Raw genomic sequence first — 18,428 nt, 5'->3', positions numbered from 1 at the left:
TTTTTAGCTTTAAAGTTTTGGCTAGGTACATTCAGTTGTATTTTATGGACCTACAGAGCTGAGATATTCTTCTAAAATATTTTGTATGTTCTGCAGAAGAACGAAAGTCATACACATCTGGGATGTCATGAGGGTGAGTAAATTTCATTTTGGGGAGGAATTCCTTTACCAGCCAAACGCAGTGCATACAAGAATAGAAAATAAAAAAATCTCCTCCATCGCTAGAGGGCAGTGTAATTCCCTTCGACCGGCTTTCCGCAACAATTTACCAGCGACAAGTCACGAAGTAATGAAACATGGCCGACTCGGATGGAAGGCAGACTGACAGCATCAACCATGCTACAGGTAAACAATGCAGAATTACACTTTAAACATATGCGGTTAGTGCTTTAAAAGTGCACATAACAAATCCACTGAAGTCGTTAACAGAGAGCTAGATTTGCAGCTAGTTAAACTCCTACCGTCATGGCACTGCTGACTTGACATATGTGCAATGGAAATTACATCATGCAGTGTTTTGATTGTTAAACTCGCATTGAAGGCTAACTTTATGTACACGATCCCGTATTTTCCTCTTATTTGCACGTGTAAGTAATATGTTTGCTAGTTTAATCGCTGAGCAGCATTGCACCTTAGTTTGGGAAATATCGTGTGAACTAGCATGATTAAATAAAACTGCAAAATCTGTATGTAAAATGTTTTCCATCATCTTTGAAACTGTCAGTGTCTTCTGTCTGTAAATTCGGGTTTAATATCTTCTGTTACAAAACGGAGAGCAAATTTGACTTTGAATGCGTCTTAAAATATCTGTTTATTATTTGTAATAGATGGAGATGTCAAGTTGCAAGAAATTACACGAGCGAAGGTATGCCATTTCTTTATTTTAATTCTGTATCATTAAAGAATATATATGGTGCTTTTTCGAAATAATTTATTATCATACTCTGTCACTACGGTGGTGTCTCAACTCGGTGAACTGCCTTTTGGCCATTATATCCACATTGTGAATCAGCTTAAAGGTATAGTTCACCCAAAAATAAAAGTTCCTTTATCATTCAGTACACTTGACATTGCGTCACTATGTGGAGTGTCCTTATACACGACCCCCCCCCCCATAGGCACGAAGCTGACCGGTGTAAAAGTGGGTGCGCAAACACCATTCCTCAGAATTTTCTCCCTTCAAGACAGCGATTCATCTCTGATCTAGAAGCCTTCTACTACTTAACTGTCGACATGCACAACACATTTACTCCACCTTGCCGCTTGACGCTTTGCTGTGAACAGGCCGCTTTAGCATTATGATTACCCTTGTGACTTTGGCAGGAGTTCTGTATCCATATAAGCTATTATGATATTGTGTTTGTGTGAGTGTTTTTATATATATATATATATATATATATATATATATATATATATATATATATATATGACACGTCCCAACGTCAGATCAGCTTGACAGCTGCATTCATTGTCTGGGTCGCGCCCATGCGGAGACAGCTCACTTAGAGACAGACTGCCCTCACTGTGCGGGCATGAGTCTCAAGACGCTTCACTTGCGAATCGCCCTCGAGGGTCGATTTAGCTTCCTGCTCCCTTCCATCCACGTCTTCTGTGACACCCGAGGGATCACACGAGGAGGCATGGTGGTTCTGTGAGGTCGAGCAGGATGAATTTGAGGTGGACCTTGTGCCGGCACACACCCTGTGATCCCCTCAATCTCCATATACTGCGTCTTTGCTGATACATTATGTGCGTGACGAGCTTCGGCCCTCTGCAGGAGCCCACAACTGGTTCTGATGCTGGGGATGATGTTATGTCTCTATATGCATCTGGTGAGTGGTCAATAGAGGACGTTGCAGCCCCTTCCCCGTCGCATCATTTTAAGGGAAGTCGAAGAGCTCGGTCTCGATTGGTCTCCTCCTGAGGAACCTGAAAAATCTTGCCTTGTTGAATGGTTCTTGCTGTCCAGATGCCGTCAAGGGACTGTGTTCCACAGATCTGCCCTGTTCAGCTCGCTCGCACAGCGATTACACTCTTCTCACTAAAGTGGACCACGGGAGCGACAAGGGTTATGTCCAACTTCCCTCTGTGGAAGAGGCGGTAGCGGCACATCTCTGCCCAGCGAGTAGCAGTGTGTGGAAATTACGCCCCGTTCATCAAGACTGATATCCACACTAGCTGGAAAAGCATTCTCAGCGGTTTTATGCCAAAATGGAGCAGTACTTCATCACAGCCGCCTCGCACCCACTCTGTCTCGGGTCAGCGCCCGGCTAATAACCGCATGCCTGCAGCCTCAGCGCCATCAAATGTCGCCGCCGGTAAAGCCATGCAAGCCGTTGCTCAAACAAAGACAGCCACCTCAGCGATTTTTTTTAATTTATTTTTATTATTTATTTATTTTATTTTTTTTGTCGATGGAACTTCATATCAATTTAAAGTCGGTCTCTGGCTCACTGTGTGAGTGTTTTGAATTACCTTGGCTAGAAATAACCAATCGCCAATCAGAGGCACTACTGAGCGAACACTGAGACTTGCTTCTGGATGAACGAGCATACTTTTCCCCAGACTGTATATCTCCTTTTTTAGGAGTTTGTCTCAACTCTGTGAGCATACGTGCACACCTCACAAACGAGCATGTACAGACCAATCTTCAGTGTCTGTCTCAGTTGAAACTGGAAAAACATTACCACTGAAGTAATTCCAGAGAATGCTAGGTTTCATGACAGCAGCATCCGCCGCCATGCCGTTAGATCTCACATAAGACCTCTCCAGTACTGGCTCAAGCAATGTTCCACATTGCGCCTGGAGCCTCGGGTGCATGCGCATCACAGTGACTCGCCGCTGTCTGGCTGCTCTTGCACTATGGACAGCACTGGCCTTCTACCAAGGTAGGTGTTAAGCTGGCTCAAATTTTCAGAAGGAAAATGCCGACCACAGCTGCATCCAGCACAGGTTGGGGCGGTGTGTGATGGACACCCGACTTTCAACACATGGACAGGTGCGAAACAGGTGTGGCATGTCAACTGCCTAGAGCTACTTGCTGTCTTTCTAGCTTTGAGAGCTTTTCATTCCGTCATCGCGAATCACCACATTCTGATTCATTCGGACAACACAACAGTAGTGGCATATATAAGGACGCGCTGGCCCACATATGGCTGGTGAAACACAAGTATGCATTTACACAGATGCATCCAGCACCGGTGTGCTTCCTTCATTCTGTCATCAGCAAAGTCCGAGTTAAATGAAATGGCCCAATCAGTCCTGGTTTCTGGTGATGGTAGAAATACTGGACGGAACTCCATAGGAAATACAGCTGAGGAGAGACCTTCTCTCTCAAACACAAGGCATGATTTGGCATCACCAGCCAGAGTTGTGAAGCCTACATTTATGGCCTTTGATTGGAGCACAGTGAACAAGGCAGAATTCGCTCATTCGGTTATGAAAACAATTTTACATGCTAGAACACCGTCCACAAGACGTCTTTACGCACTGAAATGGAATGTGTTCACTAATTGGTGCTTTTCATATGGTAAAGACCCAGTGTACTGCCTCATACCTGAAATTTGTATATTTCTTTAAGAGCAATTGGACGCAGGGTTCACTCCGTCAATGCTCAAAGTTTATGTTGTGACTATATCTGTGTATCACGCACCTGAAGCTGGCACCTCTATAGGAAAACATGATTAAATCATAAAATTCCTTAAGGGGGTGGGGCAGCTAAATCCCCCTTGCCTGCTACAGTCCCGAATTGGGACCTAACTTTGGTCCTAAAAGCACTCGTAGGGCCTCCCTTCGAGCATCTGGGCTATGTTGAATTTTGCATGCTTTCTCTTAAGACCGCATTACTGCTGGCTTCGGCCTCAGTAATATGGGTTGGTGATTTGCAAGCACTGTCAGTTGACAATTCATGTCTGGAGTTTGGACCGGGTCTTTCAAAACCACTGTCAAACCTAGGAAAGGCTATGTGCCTAAGGTTCTAACCACACCCTTCAGAAAGCAGGTGGTTCACCTTCAAGCCTTTTACCCTCCATTTAATTCAGATGAGGAACAGTCCTTGCATTTGTTATGCCCTTTGCAAATGCTACACATATACTTTGAGCGCACCCGCCAAATCAGATTGTCTGACCAGCACTTTGTGTACTATGGAGGACGCACAAAAGGAAAGTCCATCTCCAAGCAAAGACTTTCTCACTGGATTGTTGATGTGATCACCCTGGATTAGGAGTTGCAGAGTGCGAATTGTGTTAAAGTACACTCAACCAGGGGCATGGCCTCTTCATGGGCATGGAGAAACGGTGTGTCCTAAAAAGACATATGTTTTGCTGCAGGATGGTCTTCTCAAAACACATTTGCAAGGTTTTACAACCTTGATGTAACGTCTCTCTCATAGCAAGTCATCTCTCTCTAGAGCACTTGCTATTTCATTGGCCAAACAAATACTTATGCCCCTCTTTTTAAGTACGGTCTTCCTGTCTTTTTACACAACCGCCTGCATTCAGACCGTTTTATTTCCCAAAAGTCATAGGCACTTTCATTTCAAATAAAGTTCCTTCCCTACTGGGATCACAAAGAGTTTAATTCATACTATAAGACAATAGTTCATATATATATTCTGAGTATTCTCCTCCTGGCTTACCATGAGGGTCATTCACTTGCGGCATACTCATGTCAGTCGCCGTCCCGCGGGACTGTGGCATCACGTTTCCTCTCTGGGAAGGTTATGTCATGTAGTGTGGCATGATGGGAATCTGTTCCCCGTAGCGTCATCTTAGTGACGCAATGTCAACTGTATTGAATTGCAAGGACATTTCTCGGTTACGTATGTAACCTGGGTTCCCTGAGATGAAGGGAACGAGACCAAGCTGGCCGCACTATGGACTTAGAGTTTTTTGAAGTGCAAGAGATGCGCTTTTTGTCCCTCAGTCAGAAAATTCTGAGGAATGGTGTTTGCGTGCCCGCTTTTATACCGGTCAGCTTTGCACCTAAATAGGCAGGGCTTAAACACCATAGCCAATACTGCTGTTATTGTAGAAAGGTTTCAACTAGGTTGTGTAGAAGGACACTGCCCAAAGCATCAGCTTAGTGACACAATGTCTCTTTCTCTTCATGTCAGGGAACCAAGGTTACATACGTTCTCTCAACATTTACTCACCCTCATGCCATCCCAGATGTGTATGACTTTCTTCTGCCGAACATAAACTAATATTTTTGAAGGATCTTCCAGCGCTGTAGGTCCATACAATGCAAGTGAATGGTGACCAATGTTGAAGCTCCAAAAAGCATATAAAGCCATCATAAAAGTAATCCATAAGACTCCAGTGATGAAAGCCATGTCTTCTGAACCGATCCAATCAGTTTCGGGTAAGAACAGACCAAAATATAATTCCCTTTTCGCTCCTACCATTGCAGTCTCTAGGCATGATCATGATTTTAAGATGATTACACTTCCTAGTGCTTGAAGCACACACAGAGTGCTAGATGGTGCTATAGAATGTGTAAGTGCTTGAAATCATGATCGTCAAGTAGACTGCTGATGTTAAGATGTACTGTGAAACAGGAGTTATTTTTTGGTCTGTTCTCATCTAAATCAGTTGAATCGCTTTTGAAGACCAGGGGCCGTTTGCATAAACATAGCCATAAACTTAAGACTTCATCTAACAATTAGGCTGACTAGCTAAAGATGCCATAGAAAGCCTGTTGCATAAAACAAACTCACAGTTGTCTTTAGTAAGACAGTCTAATTCCTATTGAATTGTGGGAAAGATAAGACACTGAACAGCTTAAAAAAGAATGGCCGACAGTGGACGCTCATTCAGTTTTCATTTGCTGAAAATATTAGCTTGTTAGAGGAATATAATGCTTCAAAATTGATTCTAATGAACAAATTTAGTGATTTTAACCCAAACCCAAAACACAAGACATTTTGTTACCATCGTAAAAGTCAAAGTCTTTAACAAAATCTCAACTCAAGCCCCTTTCAGCGCTCAAATTAAGCCCCCACTGGCTCAACCGACAGTTGTCAACATGGAATGTAAACACAAGTTAGCCTAGGGGTGTGCTTTCTTACATTTTGGCCTTAAATTAGACTGATCTAAGTTTTTATACAACTGACTGAAAAAGATAAGACCAACATTTTTACAACTAACTAGTAAAACTAGTCTAAAAAAGTTGTATGTAACCAGCCCCTGGATTAAATCACTAGAGATTTATGGATTACTTTTATTCGGCCTTTTATGTGCTTTTTGGAGCTTTAAAGCTCTGGTCACCATTCACTTGCATTGTATGGACCTACAAGCTGAGATATCCTTCTAAAAATCTTTGTTTGTGTTCAGCAGAAGAAAGTCATACACATCTGGGATGACATGAAGGTGAGTAAAAGATGAGAGGTTTTTTGGTGCATTATTCCTTTTACACACACACACACTTCGTGGACTCCGGTGTCTGTGATGCACAAAATGCTCTGTCACTAGGTTTATAGACACTGCTTTAATTAGCGCTTTCTATTAAGTCACTCATTAATTAATCTTTCAAAACATTAGTGTAAATTGAAACAGCTCTATGTTTGAAACATTTCAAACTCTGACTTGTCTCTTCTATTTAAAGATTGAAGGAAAGGAGTTGACGAAACAAGAAAAGCAGCGTCTTAGGAAAGAGAAGAAGCAACAGAAAAAGAACAAAAAAGATGACAAGGGTCCTCCAGAAAAGGAGAAAGAGAATCCATCTGTTCCAACTCCATCAAAACCCATCACACAGAGCCCAGCACATAAAGGTACTTCAGTGCTTAATAGCTTTTCTGTAACCTGATCATTATCAATATCTACCCAACTGTCAACAAGTACAGTTGGGATGGCTGTAAAATCAAAATATGATGTAAAACAATAAAATACATGCTCTGTAGAAAGCAAACAGGCCTAAAGTTTATAGTGTTCCTTAATTGATAAACAGCCAGAACTGTGGTTAAAACTGGTTTTACCCTTTACAGCTAATGAATATGTTATTCTCTACAGCAAATCTATTTTGGGGTGCTTTTTAATTCTTTGTCCCTTTGATCTCTGCAGCAGCTCCTGCGACTGTAAGTGTATCTGTGTCTGAATCTCCTACGGCTGCAGAGAAGCCAGCAAAGCCCAAAGCGGAGCTGCGAGTGGAGAGCCGGGCACGGCAAGACTCAGATCGGGTACCAAAACAGGGCAAGAAAGAACCAGGCCAGCAGTCATCCTCTGGCAAGCCTAAAGCCTCCATCAGTGAGCTTCAACCAGGTAATTCAACATTTCGTATAAGAGTAGTCCAGGGTGTCATAATAACATTTCTAGTAAAAGTGCTTGTGCACTCATCAAATTTAAATCTGAGACGCTTTACAGGTAGTCTGCCACTTTGGCACAATATTTGGCTGATATTGGGTGATAATTTCATATGCTGGTAGAGATTTAATTTTCCTTTTCTTCTGTTAGTGGTGAAAAGGTTACCGGAGCACATTCAAGTGGACGACCCTGCTGCAGTGAAAAAGTTTGCTAAAAAGCTTGAGAGACAGCAGGTGAGATAAATCAATACAGTAGTATTTACAATAAAATATTCTCCTTTGCCTGTAGTCTGATTACAGCCAGTTGATGGATTATCCAGGTGTTCTCTGAGATCCTTTTTACAGCCTATTTAACCCAGGTCCTTCACTTCCCATGTTTTACAGAAGTCAGGGCATGGTTGCTGTTTAAATATAACTGGAGTCAAGGTCTGGCTCCACACATTTGCGTGCAGTGTATTCAGTTTTTCTCTTGTTTTGTAATTTGTTTTGGTGAACGTTATTGATTATCCTTTGCTTTTATACCAAAGCAAAGTATAAAAGAGATTATTTCATTGTGAAGATTTTAATTTCATTGTGTTTCATGTGAGGAACTAGATGTCATATGTATGTGGGTGAAGTAGGTGTTGTATAGAGATATGTGTTAGCTGTAGACCATAACACTAGCATAGAGCTTTCAAAGTCCTGTGTTAGTCCTCACTTCACTTGTGCACATCATTCGTGTCTTAATGCTCAGTATTCTATTCCAGCCTCAGCTCTTGACCTGAGGAGGGAGGATGTTACCTCCAGAACTTTTGTCCCTGATTGAACACAATATTCACACAAAATGCTGTTGTTAACTTCTTTCTTTTTAGGTCCCTCTTAGGTCAGACTATGGCTACAAGGTCAACCTGTTCTCCCATTTACACCAATATAGCCGAAAAGCCCCTCCCACCCAACAAATCAGGTATTTTAAGCAATGTATTGTCCTCTCCATTAGTTATGACATTGTCTTGCAACAATGTGGTGCTTTTGTTTTGAGCGACCAGTCTCGAAAGACAACACTGATTTCACCAATGGTGTGAATGGGGGGTGGGACTATCTGTTGGTTTGATCAACTGAGGACTTATTTATTTTTGCTTTGTTATGTTTAATTTGATTATTTTTGCAATTCCATTCAGTGGCACTAGTGGCGCAGAAGTTACACACTTCAGCTTTAATAAAAACTTTACCATAATCTTGTGCTATATTGAATGTTTATGGCAAAAAAAAAATAATTTTATAAGCACTATTTTTAAAGAGTGCTGTCCCTGTTATGTCATCATAAAACAGTGATTGCAACTCATTTTATTTCCATTCCAAAATATGCCATTCTAGATGTGTATAGCTGTGTCACAAATGTTGACTATGCACTTACAAAATGTTCTATGCACCTAGCCACGTAGTGTGTGAATTTTTAAAGTGTGGTATTGTCCCAAATTGAACACATAATGTTTTTTTACTACACTGAAGCTTTCAGTGTTTAACAGCTGACGGAAGTGATGTTTCATACCCAAGCGTTGTGTTGCTGCTATCTTTAGTGCAATATCCATCCTCAGTTCAACACTTATATCTCAATAGTATACATATTCACACAGCATGGTATGGTGATAATGTATTTAACTCACTTTTGTAAGATGTTGTCTTCACAGAAGTTTCACTAGTTGTCATTTTCTCCATTATTTACAATTGTTTTACCAGATCACCATCGCTGCCAGTAACTCCGCCCCCTTCCGCTATGTACGGCAAGCCGCATACACTGATTGCACAAAGTGTCCAACATTCCACACTCCGTTTTGACTGTTGTGAAGTGCATCGTCCGGGTACTCCTAATACACACATTTTACATAACGCAATACATAAGCATTTTCAGTGTAAACATACTACTCGCATTATTACATTTCAAAATGGTGTAAAATAGTGCAGAAGTGTGGTGTTTGGGACGCATCTTATGAATTTCTTTCTTCAGCAGATCACAAAGAAAAATATCTCCGCTCTGTAGGTCTATACAATGGAAGTGAATGGTGATCAGAACTTTGTAGCTCCAAAAATCACATAAAGGAAACATAGAAGTAATCCATATGACTCCAGTTTTTAAATCCATATACTCAGAAGCTATATAATAGGTGTGGGTGAGAAACAGAGCAATATTTAAGTCCTTTTTTTACTCTAAATCTCCACTTTAACCTTCACTTTCAGATGTGAAAGTGAAACTAAACATGCACCACATGTGACTTTCAGATGTAAAAGTGAAAGTGGAGATTTGTGGTTAAAAAAAGGACTTAAATGTTGATCTGTTTCTCACCCATACCAATTACATAGCTTCTTAAGATATGGATTTAACCACTGGAGTCTTATCGATTACTTTGTTTTCTTTGTGAGTTTTGAAGCTACAATGGTCTAATCACCATTCAATTGCATTGTGAGCTGAGATATTCTTCTAAAAAGCTTTGTGTTCTACAGAGGATAGACATACACATCTGGGATGGCATGAGGGTGAGTAATTGATGAGAGAATTTTCATTATTGGGTGAACTCCCTTTAATGTGATGTGTGAGTGAGAAAGGGAAATAACAACTGCAGAAGACCTATAAATCTTTTGTGCAAAATGCACTTAACTCCAGGTTGCTCCAGGGTGGATTGTCCTTGTAATAAGTGCACTGTAAATCGCTTTGGATAAAAGCGTCTGCCAAATGCATAAATGTAAATGGATATTGAATATGTACTGTATACCCATAATTACTTAAGTGGTTGATTTTATTTATTTTTGTCGGGTTTAACTTGCAGCATCCCTGCCACAGTTATTCACCCATCCATTGTTCGACTGGGCCTGCAGTACTCTCAGGGCATTATAGCTGGATCCAATGCCCGATCTGTGGCCCTTCTACATGCCTTTAAACAGGTACTTAATTACACCATCTGCATTTTATTCTTTTGGAAATAGTGACAGATTGTCTGATGATTGGTCTCTGATTGAGTGTAACTTGGAACTTCTTGTATTAATGTTTAAATTTTTTTTATACATTTCATTACAGGTTATCCAAGACTATAGCACACCTCCAAATGAGGAGTTGTCAAGGGACCTTGTATACAAGCTGTCGCCGTATATCAGGTTCACATTCTTTCTCATGAAAATTGATACAGCAGAAGCTCAGATGTAGCCTAAATGTATTTCATTTGGCCTCTGATCTTACATTTTACATGATGGAAGCAGATGTTTGACAGACATTGCCAATTCTCATTACCTCTACAGTTTTCTTAGCCAGTGTCGCCCCTTATCAGCAAGCATGGGAAATGCAATAAAGTACATCAAGAAGGAAATTTCCAGTATTCCCAGTCAATGCAAAGAAGAGGAGGTAAGAGTTTTCAGAGGTTACTACTTTGGAAATGTTTGCAGTATAATTGAATTAAGATACTAAAAGCTATTCTTTATGAACAGGCAAAAAGAAAGCTGCAAACATGTATCGATAGTTACATAAATGAGAAGATAATTTTGGCATCCCAAGCCATTTCTAAATATGCTATTGAGAAGATAAGTAATGGAGACATCATTCTAGTTTATGGATGGTAAGATTTTTCAATTTATCCCAATAAATAATTTCAATATTTGCACTCACTTCATTAGATCTTTTTGCATTATCATGACAGTCCTTCAATGCTTGGTTTTACAGATAATTTCCTTTTAAAGGATAGTTTACCCAAGACTTGAATTTCTGTGATCTTTTACTCCGCCCTCATTTCTTTTCAAAACCATATGACCGTTTTCTTGGAACACAAAAGGAGATATTGGACAAAATGTTCAGTCACCATTCATTTTAATTTCATATTTTTTCATACCGTGACAGTAAATGGTGATTGAGGCTGTCAATCCCCTTTTGTGTTCCACGAGAGAAAGCAGAGTGTTAGTAAATGATGGGAGAACTTTGGTTTTTAGGTGAACTAGCCATTTATTACTCCTTGAGTTTTCTTGTGTCTTTCTACAGCTCTTCACTTGTCAATCACATTTTGTGTGAAGCTTTTGAGAAGCAGAGGAAGTTTAGAGTCATAGTTGTGGACAGTCGGCCCAGACTGGAGGGCAGAGAGGCGCTTAGGCGTCTGGTGAAGAGAGGCATCCAGTGTACTTATGTGCTCATATCTGCCTTGTCTTACATTCTGCCTGAAGTGAGTCTTTCTTTTGAATGGGATTTTGCAAGCACAATGTATTTTTAGCTCATTGTAGCAGTTTAAACATTTGGTTTTAAAAGGTGATTTCTTAACAAAGTGTCTTGTAACAAAGTGTTTGTGACTTCAAAGTATTGATCATGTGTGTGATAGAAGCAGCTGTAGCTAAGAATGCTACTTGAGAACTAAAGCTATAATTAAAAATACACATTAACTCACAACTGCAGTGCTATGATTAAGGAAACTTTTAAAAAAAATCAACTCTGTTGTCATTGTCTGCTTATCTTACTGTCAATAACAATACTCTAGATTTTTTTTTTTATTATCTATACAATGTAGATATACTGTACATGCAGTAGAGTTATCTGGCACTTTTGCTGTCATTTAAAGTGTATCCAGGAATGCTGAATATGAACTTGGATTCTTTATTTCCAGGTATCCAAGGTATTTCTTGGTGCACATGCACTCCTTGCCAATGGCTATGTCATGTCACGTGTGGGAACTTCCCAAATCGCCCTGGTAGCAAAGGCCTACAACGTACCAGTGCTGGTCTGCTGCGAGACCTACAAGTTCTGTGAACGAGTGCAGACTGACTCCTTTGTATCCAATGAGCTAGGTAACACGGTCACATATAGCTTGTTTGGTACTTATTATTTTTGGTAGACCTAGTGAATTCAACATTTATAGCCAGTTGCAAAAAATATGTTTAAGTAAACCAGAATGCATTTTTTACAGATGACCCTGATGACTTGATTGTGACCCGAAATGGGAACACCCACCTTGAAAACTGGCAGACTGTTAAATCGCTGGGGCTTCTGAACTTAGTGTATGACGTAACACCACCAGACTTTGTTGACCTTGTGATCACTGACTTGGGCATGATCCCTTGCACCTCTGTGCCTGTGGTACTGCGAGTCAAGAGTGTCGATCAGTGAAGAGCAGATGAAAGCCGTTCTGCTTCACTCTTGCATCTGCACATAAAAGAGTCTGTGCACACAGGGCTTCTGGCATGAAATAAACATATCTAATGAAATGGAAAAGCTTTTCAAACAAAGCCTCTGTTTATTTCCTCACTGGCAAGATCCTTTAAAACGCTTAATTTAAAATTGTATAACTGGTCCAATTCCAGGATCCCACAAATTAGTCTTTTTCAATCCATCTTATGAACTTTTTCTTGGGAAAATTCTACTAGGAATTGTAAACGACATCAAGATTGTCAGAAATAGCTTCTGGTCCTTTTGCAAAGTCAACTAAATTTTAAGATTTTTGTTTTGCGTTCATATAATACAATTTTGCCCATCATGAGTATCGGTGCATATGCAGAAACAGTGTTAGAAACATCCATTTTCCTTTTTAGACAGTTGCTGTTGTCTGTCCTTTCATTGATGTGAAAAGGGGAAAAGAGGTGTTCTGCGTGTGATATAGTCCAGGTGCAAATGTATAGAAGACCAATCAAAAGCTGAATATGTTGCATAAGGAGTTCTGTTTATAATATTACCAAAACCCTGGAAGAGCTATGGGAAAATATATGGTTTAGATAAAACAGAACAAGGCATTTGTCAAACAAATCTATTTCAAGTACAAGGTTGCCAAAGTATAGTGTCCTGCTGATTTCCCTACCACAATGCTACATTACAGACAGCTACAGAAACTGAGATTCACATAATGTAACTTGAAAATGTCAGTATTGTTCTAGTGGTGTAGTAGGTGAGCCCCTCTATTTAGTTGAATACAATTGCAAAAAGGGAAATCCTAAAGATTGAGGAGGTTGAATGATCATAAACAGCAGACAGTAATAATCTAATAACTATGACAGCTGTAAACAAGCAGGATTTGGCAGTAATACAATTTACATATTTCACAAATATTAACAATCCCACACCGCTCATTATCTCCTGTAAGCCACATGGTCCTAGTTTTTTACATGTCAAGAACACTTGATAGGTAAACATTAGAATTGTCTTTAAAATTATAACACTTTTGCCTTAACACAAAATATGTAAAACAGTAAAGATATTTAGTAATCATTGTTCAAAAAAAATGTTCTCATTGCTACACTTAGAAATGTTTAGAGATAAATTCAAAACTGCTGTCAGAAATGTGGGTGCCCTCCAAAGATGATCAAAGAGGTCAGTCAGTGGTCAGTTTTCCCTTTTCAAACCAGCCTCTTCAAGGCTGTGCAAAATAAAATAAAGATCTTACAAAAGTGCATAAATAATTTTTTTTTTAAAGACCTCTAAGATTTGTAGCGTTAACTTTTTCAAATCAAACTTTCTATGTGCTCAAAGCTCATATGTTGCTAAATTAAAAATACCACAGAAACCCACTTTTAGAAGGTTTGAAGAACAAGGAAATTAATTGTTCTACAGATGGTTAACCTTAAAGTAAATGAAACTGATAGGTCATCTCTTGCATCATTATTGATGCATCCTGAGAGATGTCTATTTGTACTCCATTCTATTGTCATCCCACCAGTCACTTCTCATTAAAACTCAAGTGGAGTTGGTCTTTCGTCTTTGTGTGAACCACAGTAAAGAGGAAACCACAACTGTGCACCCAGTGAGTATCCCAAGCACCATAGTTGTGGGAAACACTCCCTGTAATAAATTACAAGTGAAAGTAAGGAACTGCCTCTGCAATGTAGTCACATAGACACTGTGTTCTCTGATTTTATTATTAACACATACAGTTAGCTATTTCAGATTTTTAAGTGTAGAGGAATAATGTCCAATTGTATGAAATGTTCGTGATGATTTGCAAGGGGTCGCACCTGTCTCATGCACTTGTATCCGTAGAAATTATAGAGACAGGAACACTCAAAAAACCCTGGTCCATATGGCCTGCAAAATGAGTTTTCAGGGCAATTCCAGGCTGAAGATAGTAGATACAAAAATAATCATGAAATTTCCAAGCAGTTTTTAATTTTAGCATTTTAAAGATTGATAACTTACAGATTTGTTGTGTCTGATTGCAAACATTTTTCTGTCCTTCACAGACTCTGACATTATGTTTGACCTCTACCTTCTCCCATGCTGCACTGCTCCCTGGACACTCCAGTTTTGAGGGTAGTATACTGAGTAAAAAAAAAAAAAGAAAAAATGCCAGGTTATCTAACTGGTTTATCATAAATATAATAAAAAGATATAATGCACTTATGCATAACTTACAGTTCATTAAGATGGCTAAAACCCTGAAAAATCAAATCACTCAGATTGAAGATTGGGTTGTTGGAGAGATCTCTGTGAAAATACAGTTACAGGTGAAACAATAACTTGATACATAGACTGGATTCATTATCCAAGATATAGTCTCATCTGTCCCTTCAGTATCCTGCCTGTCAACATATGTCTTAATCCTAAAATGCACATATATCTTCATCCCGCTTAAATGCATATGTGGGTCAAAAACGACCCAGGTAAAATCGAAATGCTTATTCTTTATAAAGGTAGGCATTTTTTCTAAGTAAAATTAACTCTGATGATAATTTTAAAAATGATACGTAATAAAAAATTATATATAGTTGATATATCATTTTTTCAAATCTGAAGAGTTTCAGACGCATTGAAAACGGAGTAGGTGTTTTGAGTAACAGTGTAAAAAAAGCCTCAATAGCAGAAATATGGGCAATTTCCATGTTTGGTGGTAAAATATTAAATGTCTCAACACTATTCCCACACAAACACATACATATAAAAACAATAAACTAGGATAAATGTGTATTTATTTATTTTATTAATTATAAAATTGTAAAATGACAACCTTATGTTCTCTATATTGCCACTATATTTCCAAATTACTCTATGCAACTACAGTTGTTCAATGAGTTGAGGGATACTGAGAAGAAAAAAAAGTTGCAGGTTCAAATACACCAAGAAGTGGTTCAGAAGCAACGACTAATGTGCCCTTGCATGAACAAGGCATTTAACCTCGCATTGTTCCTTGAGGACTGTCCCTGTAATGGGTGAAATGTCAAGCACTTTGGTTATAAGCATCAGAAGAATGACAACTTTCTATACTTTTATATAACACAAAAATATAAATGCATTACAAAAAGAGCATCATATTAAATGCACTGAATATCATAGAAGATTCATTTGGGTTAAATAGGACCCACAGTTCTAGGAGTAATGATGCAAATTCTCTTATAATTTAACTCAAATAAAAAATAAAATAAAAAAAGTCAGTTCACATGAAAGAACAGAATACATCCTCATTGAGGAATACCTGGAGTGGCAGATCAAAAGACCACTTCATGCAAAATTTAAAAACTTGACATTGGGTAATGTTTAGAGTTAAATATAACAAATAAAATGGGATACAACGGAGCTAAAGGCACCCTTTAGGAAATTTAGCTTTTATCATGCTCGCAAAATGTGTCAAAAATCACTATCAAAAACTATCAAAAATCAATCTTTTTTTATTGAATATTGATGGGAGCAACATAATTTGTTTCAAAATAAATAATAATGGAAGGTTATTTAGATTAAAATTCAGTAAAAAAAAAAAAAAAAAAAGAAAGAAAAGTGGTGAGGGAGCATTTTAACCCACACTTGGGGTAAAAGGCCCCTATGGGGGTTTATAGTTATATTGTGTAGATATAGGGGCAATAGTTATAAGGCAAAAGTGGTCAACTAATGCAAATAATTTTGAGACACCAAGATGCTTTTTTGAGTAACAAATTAAGATGATGCTTACTAAAAATAACCACATCAGGAAATAAAGTGAACCATCTTGTGTTAAATTCAAACACATTTGGCAGTTTATTACATTTGAAGTAATCTACAGTATAAACAAACTAATCTCTGTTATGATTAGATGAGTCAATGTGAGCCCAATTTAAAAACTGTTAATAACAAATCTGTTGTTTAATAGGGGCCTTTAGCCCCTGCAACCGGGGGGGCTTTTCCCCTATCATTTACTACACTTCCATTTACTGGACAGTTATTGAAAGTTTGATTTGATTTAATGACTTTAACCAAAACTGAAAATGATAAATTATTATTATATTTTTTTTAATGAGACCAAATTGCCTCATTGGATACCTTTAGACATTACACGTTATCATATTACATATTATCTCATGGAAGAGGAACATTTTCCAGTGTATAGTGACAAAAAGGACTTTAAGTTGTACCCTACAACATAAATGCACAGTTGATGCTACAGATTTTATAAATGGTGGGTGATCCAGTGCTAAAACCCTGAAATATAGATTTCTACGATTAAACCTGCTCTTGATACATACATTATCATTGCTGTGGATGCATCATAAAGGTGCTCTACATGTCTGATAGAACAATTTGCGAGGTCCAACCTGAAGAAGCAGAAGAAACAATACAGATATAAAAATAGTATACAATGGTGTGTATAATTCTGTGTGTATATATGTAGTATAATATTCCATTTAAGTGGTGGGACACTAGAAAGTGCATTCCTACCCTATAATAGTGTCTACATTGCTGATATTTCCAAAACAGCAGTGATCCTTAATATGACCTTTTGTTAGGCAGAAATCCCACACAGGGCTGTCTTGTCGCACAGTTCCTTCGCACATTTGACATAACTGTAGAATACAAAAGTGAAAGCTTTCCAAATGTGCTTTAAATAACCCAGTTTATGCAGTTTAATATGTAGGCCTAATCATTTAAAATCTGACATTCGCGTCCTGTTACCATGTCACAACAGTGCTATCTATGTTACTAACACTGTTAGTATCTATGTTACTAACACTAACACCAGCCTCGAACTTGATAAAATATCACCTGTGCATCAGTATCCTGACTGCCAACATACGTCTTAAATAAAACAAATAAAATACTACATAAATACACAGTCGACGGCGCAGATGTTTTCAAGCCAGCTGTCATTTTCGCACAAGCATCGTCACATGACTTTTCTTCTTCTTCTTCTTCTTCTCCGTTAATGGCCGTCCACTCCTTGGATGATTACCGCCACCTATCATATATTTGCTCTACACTATATCTTCTGCCTAGAACCAGTAACCTAGAAGCTCCACCTTGCTCCCATATCTGTGATTATAGATCAGATTTCAGATGGCGCTCCGTGTTCAGCTCCTCCATCGTCCACCCAACCCCCTCACAGTTCAGACCTAGGTTTTGCACCATACTATATCTTCTAATCCTGTATTCCGTAAAAAGTAAACAGTGCACCTGCCCATCCACCTTGTCTATTCCTAAAAAATCGCCAGCGCTCACCAGCCTCTTCTCAATACATTCCATTAAACATCTACGAGATGTACTATATTTAATACACTCCAACAATATGTGCTCCACACTTTCTAAGACCCCACAGCTATCACACATGCCATCCCCGATCGTGTTTACCCAGGATTGCCAATGATGAGTTTAGTCCGGTATGTCCCAACCTTAACCTGATTAATAATACTTCTCTTCTGTTCTTCCCTACTTGCCTTTTGCTTACCACTGTCCTCATACTTTTATAAAGCCATCTGTATTGCCACTGTCCACTACCAGTCTTGCCACTCATTGTTTAATTTCTTCCAATTCTAGATTTAACCTCATTTTTCCTTAATGGTATTTGAACATCAGTTTCTCTTTTATCAAGTGCTTTTTTGGCTAATTTACCCACTACCTCATTCTCTACCACCCCAACATGTGCAGGTACCCAACAAAAGTATTTTATCACTCCAGTTATTTTTACCCTGTGCAACGATGAATATTGTTAGCAAGTCTTATCTTTCTGACTGCAGATAAAATACTATTTAGCCCCGAAGAAGAATCAGAGCATATTACCACTTGTCTGTTCTATTTTGCTCTATCCATAGCAGTCAGCTCTGCAGTATACAGTATACTGATATATTTTTGCTTAATGTCTGACTCATCTTTATGTTATGCTTTGGAACAAATACTCCTATCCTTACCTCTTGACTCATTGGATCTTTAGATCCATCTGTAAATATATGCAAGCATGACTGA

The 18,428-nt window shown here is 38.7% G+C and overlaps 2 protein-coding genes across 3 annotated transcripts; one reads left to right on the top strand and one right to left on the bottom strand.

The window, feature by feature from the left end:
- The first annotated feature begins 293 nt into the window (after positions 1 to 293).
- On the top strand, positions 294 to 12,504 carry LOC127624247 (translation initiation factor eIF-2B subunit delta-like). 2 transcript variants are annotated; one of them, XM_052098981.1, is made up of 13 exons: positions 294 to 345; positions 828 to 865; positions 6,604 to 6,769; positions 7,059 to 7,256; positions 7,449 to 7,531; positions 8,149 to 8,240; positions 10,099 to 10,213; positions 10,347 to 10,423; positions 10,565 to 10,667; positions 10,751 to 10,878; positions 11,295 to 11,472; positions 11,908 to 12,088; positions 12,208 to 12,504. In XM_052098981.1, the coding sequence occupies exons 1-13, from the start codon at positions 297 to 299 to the stop codon at positions 12,405 to 12,407; spliced, it is 1,608 nt and encodes a 535-aa protein (XP_051954941.1). In that variant the 5' UTR covers positions 294 to 296; the 3' UTR covers positions 12,408 to 12,504. The 2 variants fall into 2 exon arrangements, with proteins under 2 accessions (XP_051954941.1, XP_051954942.1); XM_052098982.1 differs by lacking the exon at positions 828 to 865 and having other exon boundaries at positions 305 to 345.
- A 264-nt stretch (positions 12,505 to 12,768) lies between these two features.
- atraid (all-trans retinoic acid-induced differentiation factor) lies at positions 12,769 to 17,375 on the bottom strand. Its single transcript, XM_052098894.1, has 7 exons — positions 17,235 to 17,375; positions 16,911 to 17,035; positions 16,718 to 16,786; positions 14,640 to 14,711; positions 14,424 to 14,545; positions 14,243 to 14,343; positions 12,769 to 14,069 (listed from the first exon to the last, which is right to left on the bottom strand). Exons 1-7 carry the CDS (start codon positions 17,337 to 17,339, stop codon positions 13,965 to 13,967), a joined length of 699 nt encoding a protein of 232 aa, XP_051954854.1. The 5' UTR covers positions 17,340 to 17,375; the 3' UTR covers positions 12,769 to 13,964.
- Positions 17,376 to 18,428: the final 1,053 nt, after the last annotated feature.

The sequence above is a fragment of the Xyrauchen texanus genome, chromosome 30 (assembly GCF_025860055.1).
Source record: "Xyrauchen texanus isolate HMW12.3.18 chromosome 30, RBS_HiC_50CHRs, whole genome shotgun sequence".
NCBI classification, from domain to species: domain Eukaryota; kingdom Metazoa; phylum Chordata; class Actinopteri; order Cypriniformes; family Catostomidae; genus Xyrauchen; species Xyrauchen texanus.
Note: the sequence above shows the minus strand (reverse complement) of the source record. Positions and strands in the feature narration are given on the sequence as shown.